The 26,334-nt window shown below is 40.7% G+C and overlaps 1 protein-coding gene across 2 annotated transcripts in view; it reads right to left on the reverse strand.

Moving 5' to 3' along the window:
- Positions 1–26,334, reverse strand: part of ptena (phosphatase and tensin homolog A) — an 84,017-nt gene that overhangs the window by 17,327 nt on the left and 40,356 nt on the right. For both annotated transcript variants that reach the window (XM_061933840.1, XM_061933765.1), the window contains exons 2-6: positions 19,709–19,793; positions 19,587–19,631; positions 19,466–19,509; positions 19,106–19,344; positions 1,131–1,272 (exon numbers count right to left, since the gene is read on the reverse strand). In XM_061933840.1, coding sequence (XP_061789824.1) covers positions 1,131–1,272; positions 19,106–19,344; positions 19,466–19,509; positions 19,587–19,631; positions 19,709–19,793 — 555 coding nt within the window. The remainder of the gene's footprint in view (positions 1–1,130; positions 1,273–19,105; positions 19,345–19,465; positions 19,510–19,586; positions 19,632–19,708; positions 19,794–26,334) is intronic.

The following is a 26,334-nucleotide window of genomic DNA, read 5'->3' on the forward strand; positions in this document are numbered from 1 at the left end:
GCAAAAGGAGCTCCAACCAAGTATTGAGTATTGTACATGCTCATATTTTTCATTTTCATACTTTTCAGTTGGCCAACATTTCTAAAAATCCCTTTTTTGTATTAGCCTTAAGTAATATTCTAATTTTGTGACACACGGAATTTTGGATTTTCATTTGTTGCCACTTCAAATCATCAAAATTAAATGAAATAAACATTTGAATGCATCAGTCTGTGTGCAATGAATAAATATAATGTACAAGTTACACCTTTTGAATGCAATTACTGAAATAAATCAAGTTTTTCAAAATATTCTAATTTACTGGCTTTTACCTGTATATACACACACATTCATGTTTGGCGCATTATAGCTGCTTGAGAACTTCATTGGAGAATTACCTGCCAGAAGATAGCATTTTTTCATATTTTATTTAGCATTTTTTCATATTTCATATTAAATATAAATAAACACAAAAGTTTGGCAGTTTTATGTTTTGCATTTTCTTTGCCTTACTATACAGAAAATGAACCAAACAGTGATTATTGAGAGGGTTACACCGTTAACATTCACTCCAAAAATTCACTATAAAGAAAAATGTTGCCAGTTTATGAATTATTTTGGACATAACTATGTGTTACATTTATATTTGATTCACAGTTGATTAAAAAGAGAAATAAATATATTTGACATTACTGATGACTTGCACCTAGCTCGGGAGCCACGTGATTTAATGGCGTTAAATAATGCATCCCTATTTTACATTTATGTGGGTTAAGTGGCTGTAAAAGCACTAAACTCGTCAGCTCGTGTTGCAGCAGAGAGTTTGGAGGTATCAGTTTCCTCACTGAGGTCTAATAATAATCTAAAAAGTTACATTTTCAGGTCAAGTTGACTTTTTGAGTACCTCATCAGTAAGGATCTGTCCGCATTAAGCACGGTGGCCAATCTGTTTCAGAAAAGCTGAGAAGATACTGTACAGCACCACTAAGGAACTGGCCATGACCTGCGGCGTTCAAATGCGAGCGTGGGCGAGTCCTACGTTGCGCCGGCCTCTCGTTCCGTGTGAACACGTGTGTGTGTGTGTGTGTGTGTGTGTGTGTGTGTGTCGGCCTAGTTTGCCGTTACAAAAGTTGAACAGGAGTGTGACTCACTGCAAGTGCCCCCGCTGAACATGGGGAGAGTCTCAAACACCATTTTGTGGAAGAGCAGCGCCACCGGCTTGTACTCCAGCTGGTTCTTCAGTAGGAAGCTGTAGTAGTAGACGTAGCGGCGCTGGCTCGGGATCGTCACTCCCTGCAACGACAAGAGGCGCGGTTCAGAGGACCAAACGCGAGCTTCTCTCGAAAGTGCTAAATGCCGCTGAAAAAAAAGTCTGAGTCACTGACAATTTGATTAGGAGTGATGCAATGTTTGTGGTAATTCAAAATGTTATGGCATCAGTCTCTTCTGTTTTGAAGGATATGTGCATGTTTTTTTTTGGTCTGACACGACCATTTTTTTATATCAGGCATGTCAGACAAACCTTTAAACACATCAAGAAAAAACAACAACTTTGAATCACATACTGTCTTTTCCATGAAGCCAAAGTCCAGTTCAAGTTAAAGTACCAATGATTGTCACACACACACACACACACTAGGTGTGGTGAAATGTGTCCTCTGCATTTGACCCATTACCCTTGTTCACCCCCCTGGGAGGTGAGGGGAGCAGTGAGCAGCAGCGGTGCCGCGCCCGGGAATAATTTTTGGTGATTTAACCCCCAGTTCCAACCCTTGATGCTGAGTGCCAAGCAGGGAGGTAATGGGTCCCGTTTTTATAGTCTTCGGTATGACTCGGCCGGGGTTTGAACTCACAACCCACCCATCTCAGGGCGGAGACTCGAACCACTTGTTGTTGTTGTTGTTGTCATAAATGCTAGTAAATAGCTTATGGAAATGTTTTATTTTTATATTTATTTCTTTATTTGATAGGGAAACAGACACCAAAAAAATAAAATAAAATAAAAAGGTAATAATGAAATAAAAAATAATAATAAAAAAAACAAACAAAATTAAAACTCTTTCGCCAACTTTTAATCAGAAGGGTTCAATCTCTCTCCTGTGTTAGTTTGAAGCCGAAACGACAAAAGCGCTCAGAGGAGATAGATTTTGAAGGAAGGTGACCGGTTTTTACAAACATTTTGTTTTGAAGGGGGAATAGCAAACTTCCTGTTGATTTTTGCTGGGGGTTGTTAATTTATGAAATGTATGTCTAAGTGAGACCTACATAGAGGTTTTTGTTTCATGTCTCTCCGACCTTCCCAGTGGGAGTTACAGGCAGTTTTGTAATTATTTTCTTCCGAGGAGCAGTTTTTTCTCCGTTTTATTCAAAAATTGCTCTAGAGCGCAATTTTTGAATTTGGGGTTAGGTTTTTTTATTAAATCATAGTTTTTGCCAGTACTGATGTGTGCGTTCAGTTTGGTGAGTTTTGAAGCATGTTAAGGGGGTGAAATTGCAGCTCAAAGAGGCAAAAGTGACTGTTTTTAGTACTTTTTTGTCTTGAAGGGGGATTGATGATTGTTGATTTCTGCCTGATGATATACAATTATGAAAACTAGGTCTAAGTCAGACCTACATACATGTTTTTGTTTCATGTCTTTCCGATCTTCCTAGTGGGAGATATAGGCAGTCTAGTTTTTTTTTTTTTCCTAGGGGGCGCTAGAGCGCAATTTTGAGTTTTGGGGTTCGGTTTTTTAATTAAAAGACAATTTTCGCAGGTCCTGATGTGTGGGTCAAATATGGTGAGTTTTGAAGCATGTTAAGTGGGTCAAATTAGTGCTCGAAGAGGCGGCGGAAGAAAAATAAAGAATAATAAAACCTTACAAATACAATAGGTCCTTATGTCCCATTGCATAAGGACTCCCGAAGGGAGTCCTTATGCAATGGGCCGTGCGGGCCCTAAAAAAAACGATCGGGCGGGGTGCGGACCGGTACTTTTTAGCGGCGGTATAGTACCGAATATGATTCTTCATTTTATTCCTTTCATGAAAATGCATATATACAAGCCACATACAGTTCACACTTTCATTGTTTTTTTTATTTATTTTCATGATCAGAAAGGAGCAGATGGAAGAATAATATTCTTATATTTATCTGTCCCCTTTTTTAACACAAATTATTTTAGATGACTTTATCACTGTTCTCTACACCAACACCCGAACTCCAACATACTTTTCAATTTCGTTTAAGCATTTTCATACCTGCCAACTTTTGAAATCAGAAAAACCTAGTAGCCAGGGTCCAGGGGCCGCAGGCCCCGGTAGGTCCAGGACAAAGTCCTGGTGGGGGGTTCAGGCTTCGCCCCCCGACGCAAAATGATTATTAGCATTCAGACAGGTTAAAATGTTGCTAAAACCATCACTTTTCTATCAGTCACAGTGACTTTTCAAAACAAAAATATTACAGCAAAAATCATATGGGTTGATTGACATGTTTATTCTGTAAGCTAACTTCAATAGTTTGAAATTATTTTGACAGTTAATGCCAGTTATCCTGTCAACCTTTCACAAGACTTCAATTTGTTAATTGAAAGTATTAACACTTTTTACAGTAAACAAATGGTAAAACAGTACTAAACAATTCCATTAAAAAAAAAATTGTTGTCATTATTAACTTTCTGTCCAAGCTTCTATAATCTACTGCCTTGTTCAATTGTATAAAATATTCTGTGCCTAAAATTCACATTTCTATCACAATTATCATACTGTAAACATGGTAAGCTAACTTCATTAAAATTAATAGTCCTGTCAATAGCATGGAATTACAATTCAAATGTAGTTTTTTTGTAAGCCTTTCAAAATAATTCAAAATATGAAAAATTAATGAAAATTAATTTAAGCCATCAGACACTTGAAAAGTGGCACATCACATCTCTAATGTAATCATTTTAACTTTTCAACAGAAATAGCACTGCAAAAATATTAAGGACATACTTCTGTATTTTGGTAGTTATGCTGTCAACATTTAACAAGATTTCTTCAACTTGGACTTGAAAGCATAAATAGTATAAACACTTTTAACAGTATAACAGTACTAAACAATTCCAATAGATAACATTGGTGTCATTACCTTTTTGTGGCTAAAATCCGAAAAACGTTGAAAGTTTTCCACTTGTATCGCTAGCAACGGCATTAGACTTGTGTTTTTTTTGTCCCAAAGTGGTCTTTTACATCGCTAATTCCTCCGTGTCCGATCGAAAAATCTTGCCTGCACAAGGTGCAATTCGCGTAGTTTTCACCCTTTTTGGAACGGATAATTATTCCCGGATAGGCTTTTGAATATTCTTTACGGAATGACTGCAGTTTTCTTTTCGGTTTAAGACTCGTTTGCGATGTTTCTCCGGCTGATTCCATGATCGTTCGCTCGTTTGGAAACAATGGCAACAGGTGCCTCGTGCTTGGCAGCGGTGCTATAAATAGCCTCGCGCATTTAAAAAATTTTTATTTTTTTTTAATTAATGAAAAACCGTATTTTTTATCACTGCAACCGTAACCCGGAATAGGTTGATGAAAACCGTACTAATTACGGGAAAACCGGAGTAGTTGGCAGGTATGCATTTTCACAAAAATCAGTTCGATATAATGCCTGTTGTCTCTTTTTAAATTAAAAAATATTCTTGCAACTTTTAAAGTCTTTCTTTAGATTCATTAGTATCATGATTCATTAGTATCGCGGTATTATACCAATTCCAGTATACCGTACAACCCAAGTTTGGATATAACATTTTGGAACTTGGACATGTAAGGAACCCAGGCAATGTACCGTATTTTTCGGAGTATAAATCGCTCTGGAGTATAAGTCGCACCTGCCGAAAATACATACCGTATTTTCCGCACCATAAGGCGCCCTCGGTTATAAGCCGCGCCTTCAATGAACGGCATATTTCAAAACTTTGTCCACCTATAAGCCGCCCCGTGTTATAAGCCGCATCTAACTGCGCTAAAGGGAATGTCAAAAAAACAGTCGGATAGGTCAGTCAAACTTTAATAATATATTAAAAACCAGCGTGATGTGGGCGCGCATGGAGTCGTATATCAACATGGACGGAGCTGCGTGAAAAAAGCCACCCGGCCTCTTCGCGTAAACTTCCCTTAACCACTCGCTCATCTTTTCTTCATCCATCCATCCCTTCGAGTTAGCTTTTATGATGACGCCGGCTGGAAAGGTCTCTTTTGGCAAGGTCTTCCTTTTGAATATCACCATGGGTGGAAGTTTCTGGCCATTAGCATGGCAAGCTAGAACCACAGTGAAGGATGACTTCTCATTCCCTGTGGTGCGAATATTCACCGTACGTGCTCCCGTTGTATCCACAGTGCGGTTCACAGGAATATCAAAAGTCAGTGGAACCTCGTCCATGTTGATAATGTTCTCTGGCCGGATCTTTTTTTCAGCTATCTTGTTTTTACAATATGCACGGAAAGTAGCCAGCTTTTCTTGAAAGTCTTTAGGCAGTTGCTGTGAAATAGTAGTCCGTGTGCGGATGGAGAGATTGCGTCTTTTCATGAACCGGAAACCTGTCGCTTAGTAGGAGCCATTTTGTGGTCTTTACAGATGTAAACACACAAAGGAAATGAAACGTAATATCCGCGCGCTTCTTCTTCTTCTACGGGGGCGGGTGGTTGCTTACAGTAGAAGAAGAAGCGCTTCCTGTTCTATGGGGGCGGGTGCTTACCTTGGCGGTTGCTTGCGTAGAAAAAGAAGCACTTCCTCTTCTACGGGGAAAAAAGATGGCGGCTGTTTACCGTAGTTGCGAGACCTAAACTTTATGAAAATGAATCTTAATATTAATCCATATATAAAGCGCACCGGGTTATAAGCCGCACTGTCAGCTTTTGAGTAAATTTGTGGTTTTTAGGTGCGGCTAATAGTGCGGAAAATACGGTAAGTCGCACTGGAGTATAAGTCGCATTTTTTGGGGACATTTATTTGATAAAACTCAACACCAAGAATAGACATTTGAAAGGCAATTTAAAATAAATAAAGAATAGTGAACAACAGGCTGAATAAGTGTACGTTATATGAGGCATAAATAACCAACTGGTATGTTAACGTAACATATTATGGTAAGAGTCATTCAAATAACTATAACATATAGAACATGCTATACGTTTACCAAACAATCTGTTTACCAAACAACAACCGTAGATTTTACAGTCAAAAACTGGCAGCTCAGTCAACAGAATTTTAACGCAGAAAACAGTAGTTGTTTTTTTTCAATTTACAGTAATATGCTGTAAAGAAAAACGTCAAATGTATTGTCATATTTATTAATTTGATGGGTAGTTTGCTGTAAAGTTAAGTATTTTTATTTAGACAAAAAACACGTTTGGAAAGTATGATAATATACTGTAATATTTGTGATTTATGATGCTAATTTTAAGAGAATGGTGATCAATGCGGTCACCTCCTTAGTAAGGAAAGTAGCTACTGGCTCGCTGACCTAAAAGTCGCTCATTTGCATAATTCACGGCAATGGCTGCTGTAGGAGAAAGGAATAACGTGGAAGAGATAAAACAGTGAGTTTAAAAATGATTGACTGGTACGATTAGGACTGCAAATTAACTTACGTTGATTCTTAGTTTGTTTCCTTTCAATTTAAATATTTTTTATGCATTGTTAAATGTTAGTGTATCATCAGTTATGATCAAACAATTGAAGGGTTGTGACATTTACTAGTAAACCTTTTCTACTGACTGGCTCTTAAACATGAACGATGAGATTGGGATCTCGTCGCAGTTGTGGGCTGTTTTTATTTAATTTTAGTAATCGCATTAATCGTTTAGAGCAACTAATAAAAATTGATAAACTCATAGAGTGCCGGGAACTTTTAAATAGGCGGACATATTTTCCACACAGCTGTTGCGTGTTGTGATTTGGACGGCAGCGAACAGTGCATCATTTTAAATTCTATTCTTGTACTAGAGATGCGCGGATAGGCAATTATTTCATCCGCAACCGCATCAGAAAGTCGTCAACCATCCGCCATCCACCCGATGTAACATTTGATCAGAACCGCACCCGCCCGCCATCCGCCCGCTGTTATATATCTAATATAGACGATGCAAGGCATTAGTGAGGTTATAAAGCTTTTGCCTGTTAAAGAAAGGAGACTGATCCAATGCAGCACAGACATTCGCGTGCCACGCTGTCACGACCCAGACGCACACCAGTGCGCAATCATATGGGAGCCGCGCTGAGCGCACCTCCAAGCGCGTCTCGCTGCCGGCGACGGCCGGGTATGGGCCCAACGCTCCAGCGCCATCCATTTTCAGGGCTAGTTGATTCGGCAGGTGGGTTGTTACACACTCCTTAGCGGGTTCCGACGTCCATGGCCACCGTCCTGCTGTCTATATCAACCAGGGTGAGCCCCACCGCTTTCGTGAGCGCACTGCGCGCGGAGTGACCCCTGTTACGCGCCCCCGGCAACAGGGGTGGCGGGCAGGTAAGCTGCGCGGGCGGAGCGCGCGGAGTGACCCCTGTTACGAGCCCCCGGCCACGGGGGTGGCGGGCAGGTAAGCTGCTTACCTTTTGCGCGTGACGCCGGCCGCGGCGAAGGCGGACGAGGCGGGGTGTCGGTGCGGTGGGCGCGGTGGTGACCCTGGACGTGCGTCGGGCCCTTCTCGCGGATCGCCTCAGCTACGGCTCCCGGTGGGGCCCTCTCGGGGGAAGGGGCCTCGGTCCCGGACCACGGCGAGGCGTCCCTTCTCCGCTCCGTAAAAGTGTCCATCTCTTTTTTTTTTTTTCTGCTGTTGTGGCATATGCAGCAGGTGCCTGCTCGTTTTTCGTATGTGGGTAACAACATTTAACTATGTATATATATTTCCGAATTGGTTTAACTGCCACCCGCCTGAATCTATTTAAAATCAAATTGTTTTTTATTTCAACCGCCCGACCCGACCCGCGGATAAAATCTAATTTTTTTTAAATTTCATCCGCCCGATCCGTGGATAATCCGCGGACTCCGCGGTTGTGCCCGCAAACCGCGCATCTCTATCTTGTACACATGATAAAATTGCAATTTCGATGTTGATGGTTTGCATTTAATTATTATAGCCAGCAGAAAAAAAAAGTTTATTACAACAATTTTTCATTTCATTGAGGCTATAAAGTGTGTTTTATCAGATCACTTGAAGAATCGAACAAACTTATCGAAAGATCACTCGATTACTAAAATAATCGATAGCTGCAGACATACGCAAAAAAACAGATTAGTTTGCCATGTGTAATGTTTGGCTGTACAATAGGAGACATTTTTGGCAATAATTGTCTTTGGAAACCAGATCTTACAAAAACTGAGGTAGCACTGTGTTAGAGATGTCACGATAAAACAGTATTAATGATAACCGCGGTTAAACTTCTGACAGTTAATATCAGCGTTTCAAATAAAAATTATCCAAAAAAAGTGATTGATACATGCACTTTAATAAACTCACAGACTGACTAGAATCAACGTCTTTCCCTGTTAAGAAACGGCACATTGTAATCTAAACTTCTATGAACACATTACTGTCTAAACCAGGGGTCGGTAACCCGCGGCTCCGGAGCCGCATGCGGCTCTTTGATCACTCTGATGCGGCTCAGCAGCTTACTTGCCGAACCCCCCGATTTTCCTGTGAGACTTCCGGAATTCAGTGACTCTCACAGAAAACTCCCGGGATTTATATTCACCGAATTTCACCCTTACATCTATAATAAGGGCGTGCCATGATGGTACAACATTTGACGCTCTCTACAATCTGTATTATGAGTGTGCCAGTCCAACCACTTGTTATACAGTATGCATCTTCTGCTTGCACACGTACGTGACAGCAAGGCATACTTGGTCAACAGCCACACAGGTTACACTGACGGTGACCATATAAAACAACTTTAACACTCTTATTAATAATGCGCCACACTGTGAACCCACACCAAACAAGAATGACAAACACGTTTCGGAAGAACATCTGCACCGTAACACAACATAAACACAACAGGACAAATACCCAGAATCCCATGCAGCCCTGACTCTTCCGGGCTACATTATACACCCCTGCTACCACCAAACCCCGCCCCCAACCCAACTCCCTCACACATCAACCCCCCCCCCCCCTCTCTGTGCGTCGGTTGAGGTGGGCGGGGTTTGGTAGCGGGGGTGTATAATGTATCCCGGAAGAGTTAGGGCTGCATGGGATTCTGGGTATGTGTTCTGTTGTGTTTATGTTGTGTTACGGTGCAGATGTTCTCCCGAAATGTGTTTGTCATTCTTGTTTGGTGTGGGTTCACAGTGTGGCGCATTATTAGTAAGAGTGTTAAAGTTTTTTTTATACCGCCCACCGTCAGTGTAACCTGTGTGGTTGATGAACAAGTATGCCTTGCTGTCACTTACGAGAGCAAGCGGAAGCCCACACGTGTGGCTGATCAGGCACGCTGGATGTAGTGGGTGCTATATGCTGTACCATCTCGGCACGCATGATGCTGACAATCGCCTTACATGTAAAACCCGCGTGCCGCACCAGCAATCAAATTCCATATTAAGGTGTGGGCAGCGTGTCTGAGACCCCTGGTTTATACATAGCACAAAGCAAAAAAAAACAACTTTGTATGCAGAGTTATTTCATTTTAAATTTCAAAAAATGTTTGCGGCTCCCATTGTTTTCTATAATTTGTGAAACTGATCAAAGTGGCTCTTTGACTGGTAAAGATTGCCGACCCCTGGTCTAAACTAAGCACATTGAACCTACAAGCTGGGCTCTCTTAGTACAGAGTGATAGTTCTAACCCACAGGTGTCAAATTCAAGGCCCGCCACATCATTTTATATGGCCCGCGAAATGGTAATAATATACTTTAATGAAGAATATTTTCTTACTAAATATTTGTTCTTTTCATTTTGACATTCAAAAAAAGTACATGAACTGCATGCATCTTTATATACATATCTTTTAAAATGTGATATCTAATAATGCAACAAAATGTTATCATATTTTTACTTGAGTACTTAAATATCAGCGTGACTTATGATTTCAAAGCAAGTTATCAAACTATGCACTGTAAAAATGACAATAGACTTTACGGTAAATTTTTTTTTTTTTTTTTTAACCAAAAACAACTTTGGTACTGTGTGTGTTTACAGTAATACACTATAAAATCAACAACTCTAGATGTTACTGTAAAAGAGTGGTACTGTTCTTCCATTACATTTACAGTAATATGCCGTAAAAAAAAACACTGCAACTTTCACGATAAAATTCTAGCAACTGAGCGAGTTTTTTTGTTTTTGTTTTTACAGTAAAACCTATTTTGTGTTTTTTAAGCAAACATTAAAGGGGAACATTATCACCAGACCTTTGTAAGCGTCAATATATACCTTGATTTTGCAGAAAAAAGACCATATATTTTTTTAACCGATTTCCGAACTCTAAATGGGTGAATTTTGGCGAATCAAACGCCTTTCTATTATTCGCTCTCGGGAAGCAACCCGCCATTTTCTCACTTTCGTCGGTGTGTTGTCTTAGGGTGTAACAACACGAACAGGGACGGATTCAAGTTGCACCAGTGGCCCAAAGATGCAAAAGTGGCAAGAAATTGGACGAAATTTGTTCAAAATACGAGGCTGTGGGGAAAGCCGACGAATTGGTCAGTCGCTTGTTCCGCACACTTTACCGACGAAAGCTATGCTACGACAGAGATGGCAAGAATGTGTGGATATCCTGCGACACTCAAAGCAGATGCTGACATCAACTCCAAAACTGGACAGATCAGCTTTCAGAAAAAGAGAGCGGATGAGGGTATGTCTACAGAATATATTAATTGATGAAAACTTTATTCATTACTCGCGGTTTTACGTAAATTATTATACATAAACTGTGTTTACCAATAATTTAGCTTAAAAACTTTTTTTTTTTTTCAATCATTCGAGTACATTCGGGTAGTCTTGTGTAATGCAGTATTTTGTGTCTATTTAGGTATGGTTAACCTGAGTGCTGAAATCGTGGAAAAATATATGTTCTTAGCGCGCCTGAAATGGGCTGTCTGCACTCTCAAAGTGCATGTTGTAGCCAAATGTATTTCATATGCTGTAAACCTAGTTCATAGTTGTTAGTTTCCTTTAATGCCAAACAAACACATACCAATCGTTGGTTAGAAGGCGATCGCCGAATTCGTCCTCGCTTTCTCCCGTGTCGCTGGCTTTCGTGTCGGTTTCGCTTGCATACGGTTCAAACCGATATGGCTCAATAGCTTTGGTTTCTTCTTCAATTTCGTTTTCGCTACCTGCCTCCACACTACAACCATCCGTTTCAATACATGCGTAATCTGTTGAATCGCTTAAGCCGCTGAAATCCGAGTCAAAATCCGCTATACCTTGCTGTTCTATCTGCCATGTTTGTTTGTGTTGGCATCACAGGAAAATGGACGGGTGTATATAACGATGGTTAAAATCGGGCACTTTGAAGCTTTTTTTAGGGATATTGCGTGATGGGTAATTTTGAAAAAAACTTCGAAAAATAAAATAAGCCACTGGGAACTGATTTTTAATGGTTTTAACCCTTCTGAAACTGTGATAGTGGTCCCCTTTAAAAAAAAGCGAAAAATCAAATGCTTAGGCAATAATGCAATATAATGAGCTGAATCCTTATATATCTTTTTTTTAATCAAATATTAACAAGTCGCCCTCTGAGGGCAGACAAAACCGCCATGTGGCTCTCGATGAAAACAAGTTTGAAAGCCCTGTTCTAACCTCTGTTTACAATCCATCCATCCATTCTTTCATTTTCTACTGCGCGTCTGCTCAGGGTCGCGAAGGGGCTGCAGCCCATCTTGGCTACTAATAAATACCGTATTTTCCGCACTATAAGGCGCATCTAAAAACCTCCAATTTTCTCAAAAGCTGACAGTGCGCCTTATAATCCGGTGCGCCTTATATATGGACCAATATTGAGCCACAACAGGTCTCGCAACTACGGTAAGCAGCCGCCGACTTCATTTTCCCCCGTAGAAGAAGAAGCGCGCGGTGCATGCTGGGATATATGACTCATACCTGCCAACTTTTGAAATCAGAAAAACCTAGTTGCCAGGGTCCAGGGGCCGCAGGCCCCGGTAGGTCCAGGACAAAGTCCTGGTGGGGGGTTCAGGCTTCGCCCCCCCGACGCAAAATGATTATTAGCATTCAGACAGGTTAAAATGTTGCTAAAACCATCACTTTTCTATCAGTCACAGTGACTTTTCAAAACAAAAATATTACAGCAAAAATCATATGGGTTGATTGACATGTTTATTCTGTAAGCTAACTTCAGTAGTTTGAAATTATTTTGACAGTTAATGCCAGTTATCCTGTCAACCTTTCACAAGACTTCAATTTGTTCATTGAAAGTATAAACACTTTTTACAGTAAACAAATGGTAAAACAGTACTAAACAATTCCATAAAAAAAAAAATTGGTGTCATTATTAACTTTCTGTCCAAGCTTGTATAATCTACTGCCTTGTTCAATTGTGAAAAATATTCTGTGCCTAAAATTCACATTTCTATCACAATTATCATACTGTAAACATGGTAAGCTAACTTCATTAAAATTAATAGTCCTGTCAATAGCATGGAATTACAATTCAAATGTAGTTTTTTTTGTAAGCCTTTCAAAAGAATTCAAAATATGAAAAATTAATGAAAATTAATTTAAGCCATCAGACACTTGAAAAGTGGCACATCACATCTCTAATGTAATCATTTGAACTTTTCAACAGAAATAGCACTGCAAAAATATTAAGGACATACTTCTGTATTTTGGTAGTTATGCTGTCAACATATAACAAGATTTCTTCAACTTGGACTTGAAAGCATAAATAGTATAAACACTTTTAACAGTATAACAGTACTAAACAATTCCAATAGATAACAATTGGTGTCATTACCTTTTTGTGGCTAAAATCCGAAAAACGTTGAAAGTTTTCCACTTGTATCGCTAGCAACGGCATTAGACTTGCGTTCTTTTGTCCCAACGTGGTCTTTTACATCGCTAATTCCTCCGTGTCCGATCGAAAAATCTTGTCTGCACAAGGTGCAATTCGCGTAGTTTTCACCCTTTTTGGAACGGATAATTATTCCCGGATAGGTTTTTGAATATTCTTCACGGAATGACTGCAGTTTTCTTTTCGGTTTAAGACTCGTTTGCGATGTTTCTCCGGCTGATTCCATGATCGTTCGCTCGTTTGGAAACAATGGCAACAGGTGCCTCGTGCTTGGCAGCGGTGCTATAAATAGCCTCGCGCATTTTTTAAAAATATTTTTTTTTAATGAATGAAAACCGAATTTTTTATCACTGCAACCGTAACCCGGAATAGGTTGATGAAAACCGTACTAATTACGGGAAAACCGGAGTAGTTGGCAGGTATGTATGACTGCGCGAGGCGTGCCGTTTCATTTCCATTTGTGTGTTTATGTAAAGACCCCAAACAGTGGATGGGAACAGCGGATGACAGAAGGCGAACACACGTTCAACAAGACAGGGAGACAGCGCCGGACAACATACGCCACTATCTACTCAGTGGCCTAGTGGTTAGAGTGTCCGCCCTGAGATCGGTAGGTTGTCAGTTCAAATCCCGGCCGAGTCATACCAAAGACTATAAAAATGGGACCCATTACCTCCCTGCTTGGCACTCAGCATCAAGGGTTGGAATTGGGGGTTAAATCACCAAAATGATTCCCGGGCGCGGCCACCGCTGCTGCCCACTGCTCCCCTCACCTCCCAGGGGGTGATCAAGGGTGATGGGTCAAATGCAGAGAATAATCTCGCCACACCTAGTGTGTGTGTGTGACAATCATTGGTACTTTAACTTTAACTTTAAATGCCTGGGCTGATATATCAGATCCGAGTCTGAAAGCTCCGGTCCGAGCTTTCAGGAAGGCAGGAATTGTCACTGAACTGCAGCGACACTGACTCCATTAATGACGACTTCGATGTTGGATGCTGTATCCGCCCAACTGTTTAATTCTGAAGAAGAAAAATTTGAGGGATTCGTGGATGAGGAATAACTAAATAAAGTGGGCTTTACATGTTTATTTTGTGTGTTGTGTGACATTAACGTTTGAGCAACGTTGAGTTATTGATATATTGTTATGGCTCTGCACTATTTGGAGTGTTACTATATTGAACATTTGATTTACCGTAACAGTATCACTGTTTTTTTACCTGTTTATTGAATCGAGGAAAAGTTCCCCTCCACTATGTGATATAAATGTTGCACTACATGTTATACCTTGCTGTTAAAAGATACATGAAATACCACGTCACTGACTTTACCTCGGGGAAAATAATAAAACAGCTGTTCATTCATTTTGGGAGTGAACGGAGTTGTCAGAACGCTGGTTTGTAATCTATTAATAAAGTTTGACTGACCTATCTGACTGTTTTGTTGACATTCCCTTTAGCGCAGCTCCATCTAATGGATGCATAACGTAACCCTAGCCTCTACTGTAGTCTATTCTATGCGCCTTATAATGCGGTGCGCCTTATAATGCACTATGGACTGGACTCTCACACTATTATGTTAGATCCACTATAGACTGGACTCTCACACTATTATGTTAGATCCACTATGGACTGGACTCTCACACTATTATGTTAGATCCACTATGGACTGGACTCTCACAATATTATGTTAGATCCACTATGGACTGGACTCTCACTATTACCGTATGTTAGATCCACTATGAACTGGACTCTCACTATTATGTTAGATCCACTATGGATTGGACTCTCACAATATTATGTTAGATCCACTATGAACTGGACTCTCACTATTATGTTAGATCCACTATGGATTGGACTCTCACTATTATGTTAGATCCACTATGGATTGGACTCTCACAATATTATGTTGGATCCACTATGGACTGGACTCTCACTATTATGTTAGATCCACTATGGACTGGACTCTCACATTATTATGTTAGATCCACTATGGACTGGACTCTCACTATATTATGTTAGATCCACTATGGACTGGACTCTCACAATATTATGTTAGATCCACTATGGACTGGACTCTCACTATTATGTTAGATCCACTATGGACTGGACTCTCACAATAGTATGTTAGATAAAGTTAAAAGTTAAAGTTAAAGTTAAAGTACCAATGATTGTCACACACACACTAGGTGTGGCGAAATTATTCGCCACACTATGGACTGGACTCTCACTATTATGTTAGATCCACTATGGACTGGACTCTCACATTATTATGTTAGATCCACTATGGACTGGACTCTCACTATATTATGTTAGATCCACTATGGACTGGACTCTCACTATTATGTTAGATCCACTATGGATTGGACTCTCACAATATTATGTTAGATCCACTATGGACTGGACTCACAATATTATGTTAGATGCACTATGGACTGGACTCTCACACTATTATGTTAGATCTACTATGGACTAGACTCTCACTATTATGTTAGATCCACTATGGATTGGACTCTCACAATATTATGTTAGATCCACTATGGACTGGACTCTCACTATTATGTTAGATCCACTATGGACTGGACTCTCACTATTATGTTAGATCCACTATGGACTGGACTCTCACAATATTATGTTAGATCCACTATGGACTGGACTCTCACTATTATGTTAGATCCACTATGGACTAGACTCTCACAATAGTATGTTAGATCCACTATGGACTGGACTCTCACCTTATTATGTTAGATCCACTATGGACTGGACTCTCACACTATTATGTTAGATCCACTATGGACTGGACTCTAACACTATTATGTTAGATCCACTATGGACTGGACTCTCACTATTATGTTAGATCCACTATGGACTGGACTCTCACACTATTATGTTAGATCCACTATGGCCTGGACTCTCACTATTATGTTAGATCCACTATGGACCGGACTCTCACTATTATGTTAGATCCACTATGGATTGGACTCTCACAATATTATGTTAGATCCACTATGGACTGGACTCTCACATTATTAAGTTAGATCCACTATGGACTGCACTCTCACTATTATGTTAGATCCACTATGGACTGGACTCTCACTATGTTAGATCCACTATGGACTAGACTCTCACATTATTATGTTAGATCCACTATGGACTGGACTCTCACACTATTACGTTAGATCCACTAGGGACTGGACTCTCACTATATTAGATCTACTATGGACTAGACTCTCACTATTATGTTAGATCCACTATGAACTGCACTCTCACTATTATGTTAGATCCACTATGTACTGGACTCTCACTATTATGTTAGAGCCACTATGGACTGGACTCTCACACTATTACGTTAGATCCACTAGGGACTGGACTCTCACTATGTTAGATCTACTATGGACTAGACTCTCACTATTATGTTAGATCCACTATGAACTGCACTCTCACTATTATGTTAGATCCACTATGGACTAGACTCTCACTATTATGTTAGATCCACTATGAACTGGACTCTCACTATTATGTTAGATCCACTATGGACTGGACTCTCACTATTATGTTAGATCCACTATGGACTGGACTTTCACAATATTATGCTAGACCCACTCGACGTTCATTGCATCCGGTCTCCCCTATAGGGGGGTGAGGGGGTCACCCACATCTGCGGTCCTCTCCAAGGTTTCTCATAGTCATTCACATTGACGTCCCACTGGGTTGTGAGTTTTTCCCTTGCCCTTATGTGGGCTCTGAACCGAGGATGTCGTTGTGGCTTGTGCAGCCCTTTGAGACACTTGTGATTTAGGGCTTTACAAATAAACATTGATTGATTGATTGATTGATTGATAGTTTTGATGCCTTCAGTGACAATCTACAATGTAAATATCCATCCATCCATCCATCTTCTTCCGCTTATCAGAGGTCGGGTCGCGGGGGCAGCAGCTTAAGCAGGGAAGCCCAGACTTCCCTCTCCCCAGCCACTTCGTCTAGCTCCTCCCGGGGGATCCCGAGGCGTTCCCAGGCCAGCCGGGAGAGATAGTCTTCCCAGCGTGTCCTGGGTCTTCCCCGTGGCCTCCTACCGGTCGGACGTGCCCGAAACACCTTCCTAGGGAGGCGTTCGGGTGGCATCCTGACCAGATGCCCGAACCACCTCATCTGGCTCCTCTCGATGTGGAGGAGCAGCGGCTGTACTTTGAGCTCCCCCCGAATGACAGAGCTTCTCACCCTATCTCTAAGGGAGAGCCCCGCCACTCGGCGGAGGAAACTCATTCCGGCCGCTTGTACCCATGATCTTGTCCTTTCGGTCATGACCCAAAGCTCATGACCATAGGTGAGGATGGGAACGTAGATCGACCGGTAAATCGAGAGCTTTGCCTTCCGGCTCAGCTCCTTCTTCACCACAACGGATCGATACAGCGTCCGCATTACTGAAGACGCCGCACCAATCCGCCTGTCGATCTCACGATCCACTCTTCCCCCACTCGTGAACAAGACTCCGAGGTACTTGAACTCCTCCACTTGGGGCAAGATCTCCTCCCCAACCCGGAGATGGCACTCCACCCTTTTCCGGGAGAGAACCATGGACTCGGACTTGGAGGTGCTGATTCCCATCCCAGTCGCTTCACACTCGGCTGCGAACCGATCCAGTGAGAGCTGAAGATCTTGGCCGGAGGAAGCCATCAGGACCACATCATCTGCAAATAGCAGTGACCTAATCCTGCAGCCACCAAACCAGATCCCCTCAACGCCCTGACTGCGCCTAGAAATTCTGTCCATAAAGGTTATGAACAGAATCGGTGACAAAGGGCAGCCTTGGCGGATTCCAACCCTCACTGGAAACGTGTCCGACTTACTGCCGGCAATGCGGACCAAGCTCTGACACTGATTATACAGGGAGCGAACTGCCACAATAAGACAGTCCGTTACCCCATACTCTCTGAGCACTCCCCACAGGACTTCCCGGGGTACACGGTCGAATGCCTTCTCCAAGTCCACAAAGCACATGTAGACTGGTTGGGCAAACTCCCATGCACCCTCAAGGACCCTGCCGAGAGTATAGAGCTGGTCCACAGTTCCACGACCAGGACGAAAACCACACTGTTCCTCCTGAATCCGAAGTTCGACTATCCGGCGTAGCCTCCTCTCCAGTACACCTGAATAGACCTTACCGGGAAGGCTGAGGAGTGTGATCCCACGATAGTTGGAACACACCCTCTGGTTCCCCTTCTTAAAGAGAAGAACCACCACCCCGGTCTGCCAATCCAGAGGTACCGCCCCCGATGTCCACGCGATGTTGCAGAGTCTTGTCAACCAAGACAGCCCCACAACATCCAGAGCCTTAAGGAACTCCGGGCGGATCTCATCCACCCCCGGGGCCTTGCCACCGAGGAGCTTTTTAACTACCTCGGCAACCTCAGCCCCAGAAATAGGAGAGCCCACCACAGATTCCCCAGGCCCTGCTTCCTTATAGGAAGACGTGCTGGTAGGATTGAGGAGGTCTTCGAAGTATTCCCTCCACCGATCCACAACATCCGCAGTCGAGGTCAGCAGAGCACCATCCCCACCATACACGGTGTTGACACTGCACTGCTTCCCCTTCCTGAGGCGGCGGATGGTGGTCCAGAATTGCTTCGAAGCCGTCCGGAAGTCTTTTTCCATGGCCTCCCCGAACTCCTCCCATGTCCGAGTTTTTGCCTCCGCGACCGCTGAAGCCGCACACCGCTTGGCCTGTCGGTACCTGTCTGCTGCCTCAGGAGTCCCATGAGCCAAAAGAACCCGATAGGACTCCTTCTTCAGCCTGACGGCATCCCTCACCGCCGGCGTCCACCAACGGGTTCTAGGATTACCGCCACGACAGGCACCAACCACCTTGCGGCCACAGCTCCAATCGGCCGCCTCGACAATAGAGGTACGGAACATTGTCCACTCGGACTCAATGTCCAGCACCTCCCTCGTGACATGTTCAAAGTTCTTTGAACAATGTAAATAGTCATGAAAATAAAGAAAAGGCATTGAAGTATCCAAACTTTTGGCCTGTACTGTAACTAAATCTTATCTTTCATTTTGTGAAAAAGCAGGGTTGTCTTATACTCACGTCAGTCGGGTATTTCACAGAAACTCTGCACAAACTGATGCTGAACAAATCTCACCTTCTTGTCCCGTGTCCTGACCTCGCCGTAGAAGTCAAGCGCTTCTTGGGCCTCCAGGAACTTGCCGCGGTGGAGGAGATAGGCGCAGATCATAACTCCGGTGCGGCCCTTCCCGGCCTTACAGTGGATGGCCGCCACGTGATTGTCGTCCTCGCTGAGCCACTGGTCCAGGTCTTCGCAGAAGGGCTTGATCAGCTCCAGCTGAGGGGGGTTGTGGTCTTCGAAGGGGTACTGTGCAACTGGCCACGTCAGAGCAGACAAGAGCAAGTCGGTGAGACTTTAACAAGTGTTTGTGTGTGTGTGTGAGTCACCAGGTGTTTGGGTTATGAGAAGTGGAAAGCGGGAATAAAAGCGCCGTACCTCTGCAGTTAAATTTGGCAGCGTCGTAGTGTCTTTCTGCGCAGCTGAAAAGTGAACAACATCCAGTCAGGAATCACACAGAAGCAAAGCCGCAGAGTGGAAAGAACGTGGAAACACTTACAGGTTGTAGATTTTGTAATGGTTTTTATGCTTTGAATCCAAAAACCTGTTCAAAAAGAGAAGGAAATTAGGAGCAAATTCAAAAAATGTTCCAGCGGGAGCGGAGGGCGTGCCAGGACTCACCGTACTACGTCGTCTATATTATTTCTGTACACGCCTTCAAGTCGCTCCGCAGGAAAGCCCATGGCGATGATGTTTGGGTAGATATCTGGTCAGCCAGGGGTCAAGGAGCAGGACATTATGCGTGTCGGTGGCAATTAAGCCTTTAAAAGTGGGCGCAGTGCGATGCTGGCGACAGAATGAATTACTTGTTTCGCTACTTAACGAGACGTCGCCATCGCTAGGAATTAGAGCACGAGTACGTGAACGCAGGCGTGAGCAACAGACCGTGACAAAGTTTCAAGCCAACGTCAACACCGCGATGTCATTATAGTCGCGGCAAGATGAGAGCGCAGGAGGGACGCTGATCTGTGTGTGTGTGTGTGTTGTGACAGATGGCCTTGACAGTGAGGAGAAAGGACATGGGGGGAGCCAGGCCCACATGTGGGCGCACGAGAGGAGAGTCTCCGCTCCCTGACCTGCAGGTATTTTTAGAGCACAAAAGTTATATCAGAAGCAGGACTGCAACGCTTCGTATGGTCATCACTGGAGTCAACACCAGTCCAGGTGGGAATATTTGGGCACCCGTCAGTTCCATTACGGCTCAAGCCGTACAAATCGGAAAAATTTTTTCAAGGTAAAAAATGATTTTCAAGGTACAAAAAAATGTTCAAGGTAAAACAATTTTTTCAAGGTAAAAAACGATTTTCAATGTAAAAAAAATTTTTCAAGGTAAAAAATGATTTTCAAGGTACAAAAAAATTTTCAAGGTAAAATTTTTTTTCAAGGTAAAATTTTTTTTTCAAGGTAAAAAATGATTTTCAAGGTACAAAAAAATTTTCAAGGTAAAATTTTTTTTTTTCAAGGTAAAATTTTTTTTTCAAGGTAAAAAATGATTTTCCATCCATCCATCCATTTTCTACCGCTTATTCCCTTTGGGGTCGCGGGGGGCGCTGGAGCCTATCTCAGCTACAATCGGGCGGAAGGCGGGGTACACCCTGGACAAGTCGCCACCTCATCGCAGGGCCAACACAGATAGACAGACAACATTCACACTCACATCCACACACTAGGGCCAATTTAGTGTTGCCAATCAACTTAAAGGCACAAAAAAATGTTCAAGGTAAAAAAAATGTTTCAAGGTAAAAAACGATTTTCAATGTAAAAAATTTTTTTCAAGGTAAAAAATGATTTTCAAGGTACAAAAAAACTTTCAAGGTAAAATTTTTTTTTCAAGGTAAAAATTTTTTTTCAAGGTAAAAAATGATTTTCAAGGTACAAAAAAATTTTCAAGGTCAAATTTTTTTTTTCAAGGTAAACATTTTTTTTCAAGGTAAAAAATGATTTTCCATCCATCCATCCATTTTCTACCGCTTATTCCCTTTGGGGTCGCGGGGGGCGCTGGAGCCTATCTCAGCTACAATCCGGCGGAAGGCGGTTTACACCCTGGACAAGTCGCCACCTCATCGCAGGGCCAACACAGATAGACAGACAACATTCACACTCACATCCACACACTAGGGCCAATTTAGTGTTGCCAATCAACTTAAAGGCACAAAAAAATGTTCAAGGTAAAAAAAATGTTTCAAGGTAAAAAACGATTTTCAATGTAAAAATTTTTTTTCAAGGTAAAAAATGATTTTCAAGGTACAAAAAAACTTTCAAGGTAAACATTTTTTTTCAAGGTAAAAATTTTTTTTCAAGGTAAAAAATGATTTTCAAGGTACAAAAAATTTTTCAAGGTAAAATTCTTTTTTTCAAGGTAAAATTTTTTTTTCAAGGTAAAAAATGATTTTCCATCCATCCATCCATTTTCTACCGCTTATTCCCTTTGGGGTTGCGGGGGGCGCTGGAGCCTATCTCAGCTACAATCGGGCGGAAGGCGGGGTACACCCTGGACAAGTCGCCACCTCATCGCAGGGCCAACACAGATAGACAGACAACATTCACACTCACATCCACACACTAGGGCCAATTTAGTGTTGCCAATCAACTTAAAGGCACAAAAAAATGTTCAAGGTAAAAAAAATGTTTCAAGGTAAAAAACGATTTTCAATGTAAAAAATTTTTTTCAAGGTAAAAAGTGATTTTCAAGGTACAAAAAAACTTTCAAGGTAAAAATTTTTTTTCAAGGTAAAAAATTTTTTTCAAGGTAAAAAATGATTTTCAAGGTACCAAAAAATTTTCAAGGTAAAATTTTTTTTTTCAAGGTAAAATTTTTTTTTCAAGGTAAAAAATGATTTTCCATCCATCAATCCATTTTCTACCGCTTATTCCCTTTGGGGTCGCGGGGGGCGCTGGAGCCTATCTCAGCTACAATCGGGCGGAAGGCGGGGTACACCCTGGACAAGTCGCCACCTCATCGCAGGGCCAACACAGATAGACAGACAACATTCACACTCACATCCACACACTAGGGCCAATTTAGTGTTGCCAATCAACTTAAAGGCACAAAAAAATGTTCAAGGTAAAAACATTTTTTCAAGGTAAAATTTTTTTTTCAAGGTAAAAAATGATTTTCAAGGTACAAAAAAATGTTCAAGGTAAAAAATTATTTTCAAGGTACAAAAAAATGTTCAAGGTAAAAAAAAATTTTCAAGGTAAAAAATGATTTTCAAGGTACAAAAAAATTTTCAAGGTAAAATTTTTTTTTCAAGGTAAAAATTTTTTTTCAAGGTACAAAATGATTTTCAAGGTACAAAAACATTTTCAAGGTAAATTTTTTTTCAAGGTAAAAAATGATTTTCAAAGTACAAAAAAATTTAAGGTAAAATTTTTTTTCTAGGTAAAAAATGATTTTCAAAGTACAAAAAACTTTTCAAGGTAAAATTTTTTTTCAAGGTAAAAAATTATTTTCAAGGTACAAAAAAATTTTCAAAGTAAAATTTTTTTTTCAAGGTAAAAAATTATTTTCAAGGTACAAAAAAATTTTCAAGGTAAAATTCTTTTTTCCAAGGTAAATTTTATTTTATTTTATTATTATTTACGCATCTTAATTACTATATAGTATAGGGGTGTAACGGTACACAAAAATGTCGGTTCGGTACGTACCTCGGTTTAGAGGTCACGGTTCGGTTCATTTTCGGTAGTTGCCAAATGTATTTCATATGCTGTAAACCTAGTTCATAGTTGTTAGTTTCCTTTAATGCCAAACAAACACATACCAATCGTTGGTTAGAAGGCGATCGCCGAATTCGTCCTCGCTTTCTCCCGTGTCGCTGGCTTTCGTGTCGGTTTCGCTTGCATACGGTTCAAACCGATATGGCTCAATAGCTTCAGTTTCTTCTTCAATTTCGTTTTCGCTACCTGCCTCCACACTACAACCATCCGTTTCAATACATGCGTAATCTGTTGAATCGCTTAAGCCGCTGAAATCCGAGTCTGAATCCGAGCTAATGTCGCTATAGCTTGCTGTTCTATGCGCCATGTTTGTTTGTGTTGGCATCACTATGTGACGTCACAGGAAAATGGACGGGTGTTTATAACGATGGTTAAAATCAGGCACTTTGAAGCTTTTTTTTTTTAGGGATATTGCGTGATTGGTAAAATTTTGAAAAAAACTTCGAAAAATAAAATAAGCCACTGGGAACTGATTTTTAATGGTTTTAACCCTTCTGAAATTGTGATAATGTTCCCCTTTAAAGATCTAAAATAATTATTTGAAAAGCTTAATTTTGTCTGTTAATTTGCCCAGGTCTGTTGTACAGTGTTAATGTATTGTATATTATTATATATTAGATATGCATACCTGCCAACTTTTGAAATCAGAAAAACCTAGTAGCCAGGGTCCAGGGGTTGCAGGCCCCGGTAGGTCCAGGACAAAGTCCTGGGGTGGGGGGTTCAGGCTTCGCCCCCCCCGACGCAAAATGATTATTAGCATTCAGACAGGTTAAAATGTTGCTAAAACCATCACTTTTCTATCAGTCAGTGACTTTTCAAAACAAAAATATTACAGCAAAAATCATATGGGTTGATTGACATGTTTATTCTGTAAGCTAACTTCAATAGTTTGAAATTATTTTGACAGTTAATGCCAGTTATCCTGTCAACCTTTCACAAGACTTCAATTTGTTAATTGAAAGTATAAACAGTATAAACACTTTTTACAGTAAACAAATGGTAAAACAGTACTAAACAATTCCATTAAAAAAAAAATTGGTGTCATTATTAACTTTCTGTCCAAGCTTGTATAATCTACTGCCTTGTTCAATTGTAAAAAATATTCTGTGCCTAAAATTCACATTTCTATCACAATTATCATACTGTAAACATGGTAAGCTAACTTCATTACAATTAATAGTCCTGTCAATAGCATGGAATTACAATTCAAATGTAGTTTTTTTGTAAGCCTTTCAAAAGAATTCAAAATATGAAAAATTAATGAAAATTAATTTAAGCCATCAGACACTTGAAAAGTGGCACATCACAACTTTTCAACAGAAATAGCCCTGCAAAAATATTAAGGACATACTTCTGTATTTTGGTAGTTATGCTGTCAACATTTAACAAGATTTCTTCAACTTGGACTTGAAAGCATAAATAGTATAAACACTTTTAACAGTATAACAGTACTAAACAATTCCAATAGATAACATTGGTGTCATTACCTTTTTGTGGCTAAAATCCAAATGTATCCAAAGAATCTGTTTGGGCGACGAAAAACGCTGAAAGTTTTCCACTTGTATCGCTAGCAACGGCATTAGACTTGTGTTTTTTTGTCCCAACGTGGTCTTTTACATCGCTAATTCCTCCGTGTCCGATCGAAAAATCTTGTCTGCACAAGGTGCAATTCGCGTAGTTTTCACCCTTTTTGGAACAGGATAATTATTCCCGGATAGGCTTTTGAATATTCTTCACGGAATGACTGCAGTTTTCTTTTCGGTTTAAGACTCGTTTGCGATTTTTTCTCCGGCTGATTCCATGATCATTCGCTCGTTTAGAAACAATGGGCAACAGGTGGCATTCGGAATGGCTCGATACTGGAAGCAGTGTCGATTGTCATTGTTGTTACCCGATTTCGTGAATAAAACTTTTAAAAAAATGTTTTTTTTAATTAATGAAAAACCATATTTTTTTATCACTGCAACCGTAACCCGGAATAGGTTGATGAAAACCGTACTAATTACGGGAAAACCGGAGTAGTTGGCAGGTATGGATATGTATTATATCTAATTATTATGTAAGAAAGAGCTCTTTTGGCTGCTGCATAATTTCCATTTTGTGGATGTTAGTGGCACAGCATAGACATATGCAAGACTGGCTAAGTGGGAACAGTAGACGGCTGCTAAGTGAACAAATACAAATCCTTACATGGCGAGCAGACATCCTTGATTTAATTTTCTTGTCTTCTAAAACCGCAGAATGTTCAGACACTTTTCTCCAGTCGTCATAACCTTGCGGCTCAAAGAAGTGTGTCGTCTATCTACTCATTCATATCTATGCTGGAAAGTGTGTGTACGTTATTGTCTCTGCGACTTATTAATCCACTTGCCAAGTTCCTCTATTATTAACTGGTTACTCTGCGGTCCCAGTTACACTTCTGTTCAACTGTTTTTTTCTTGTTTCACTGCCTCACATTTAAGCCAGTCTCAGGCCTGCGCTCGATTGCTGTATAGAACCGTCTGTATTTCTTTATTTCACATACATAAATAATCGATATTTGGACATTTGTCCACCTATTCAGCACCGTCCATGTTCTAAACCGTGATGCATCTGTGAATCGATTATTTTCCCCTACTTCTTACCATATCGACTCTTAAATATCAAACCCAGACATGGCAGTTAGTGAACAATAAGTTTGGTAAGTAAACTTTTAAACACACAGACAAGGTCAAAGGGATCTCTTTTAGGCTCTAATTAAACATCAGAAAGGTGCTTTTAGCTTTCCATGTTCCCAATCGGTTCATGGGTTTGTAAACGTGCTCGGTTACCACCCACGTCCACATCTGATTTGCACGTTTAAACAAAAAAAACATCATCATTTTAAATAAAATTGTCCACAAAAACAAAAATGTTCAAACTCGACTCGTCTTTTCGGTGACTGCATACGTGTAAAGTGGCTGTAGGCAACCTCCAGCTTTGTTTAATCAACTACTAGGGGTGTAACGGTACACAGAGATTTCGGTTCGGTACGTACCTCGGTTTAGAGGTCAGGGTTCGGTTCATTTTCGGTACAGTAAGAAAACAACAAAATATACATTTTTGGGTTATTTATTTACCAAATTTGCAAAATCTTCCACCAAAAATATTTGTCTTAGTGGAATATTTGATGTGAAGTAATGGGAACCTTGGATAGGTCAATAATTCATAATAACTTTAATTTTTTATTCATAATAAAAAAAAAAAATTCATAATAACATTGATTTTGATTCAATATTATGTTTTGAGCAATGACAGTTTGAAAGAAAAAAAAAAACAGCTTTGTTTTATTAGTCAACATTGCAACTTTTTCTAAATTACATTTAACCTTTAAGCTTTTTAATTTCACTTATGTTATGTTTTTGTTTATTTGAATAGTACTTTTAGAATGTGCCGTGGGCCTTTAAAACATTAGCTGTGGGCCGCAAATGGCCTCCGGGGCACACTTTTGACACCCCTGCTATAGATAATAAAACATTAAACCTGATAAATCTATGGATAAAAAGCAGAGC

This window comes from Nerophis lumbriciformis, linkage group LG02 (genome assembly GCF_033978685.3).
Source record: "Nerophis lumbriciformis linkage group LG02, RoL_Nlum_v2.1, whole genome shotgun sequence".
In the NCBI taxonomy this organism is placed as follows: Eukaryota; Metazoa; Chordata; class Actinopteri; order Syngnathiformes; family Syngnathidae; genus Nerophis; species Nerophis lumbriciformis.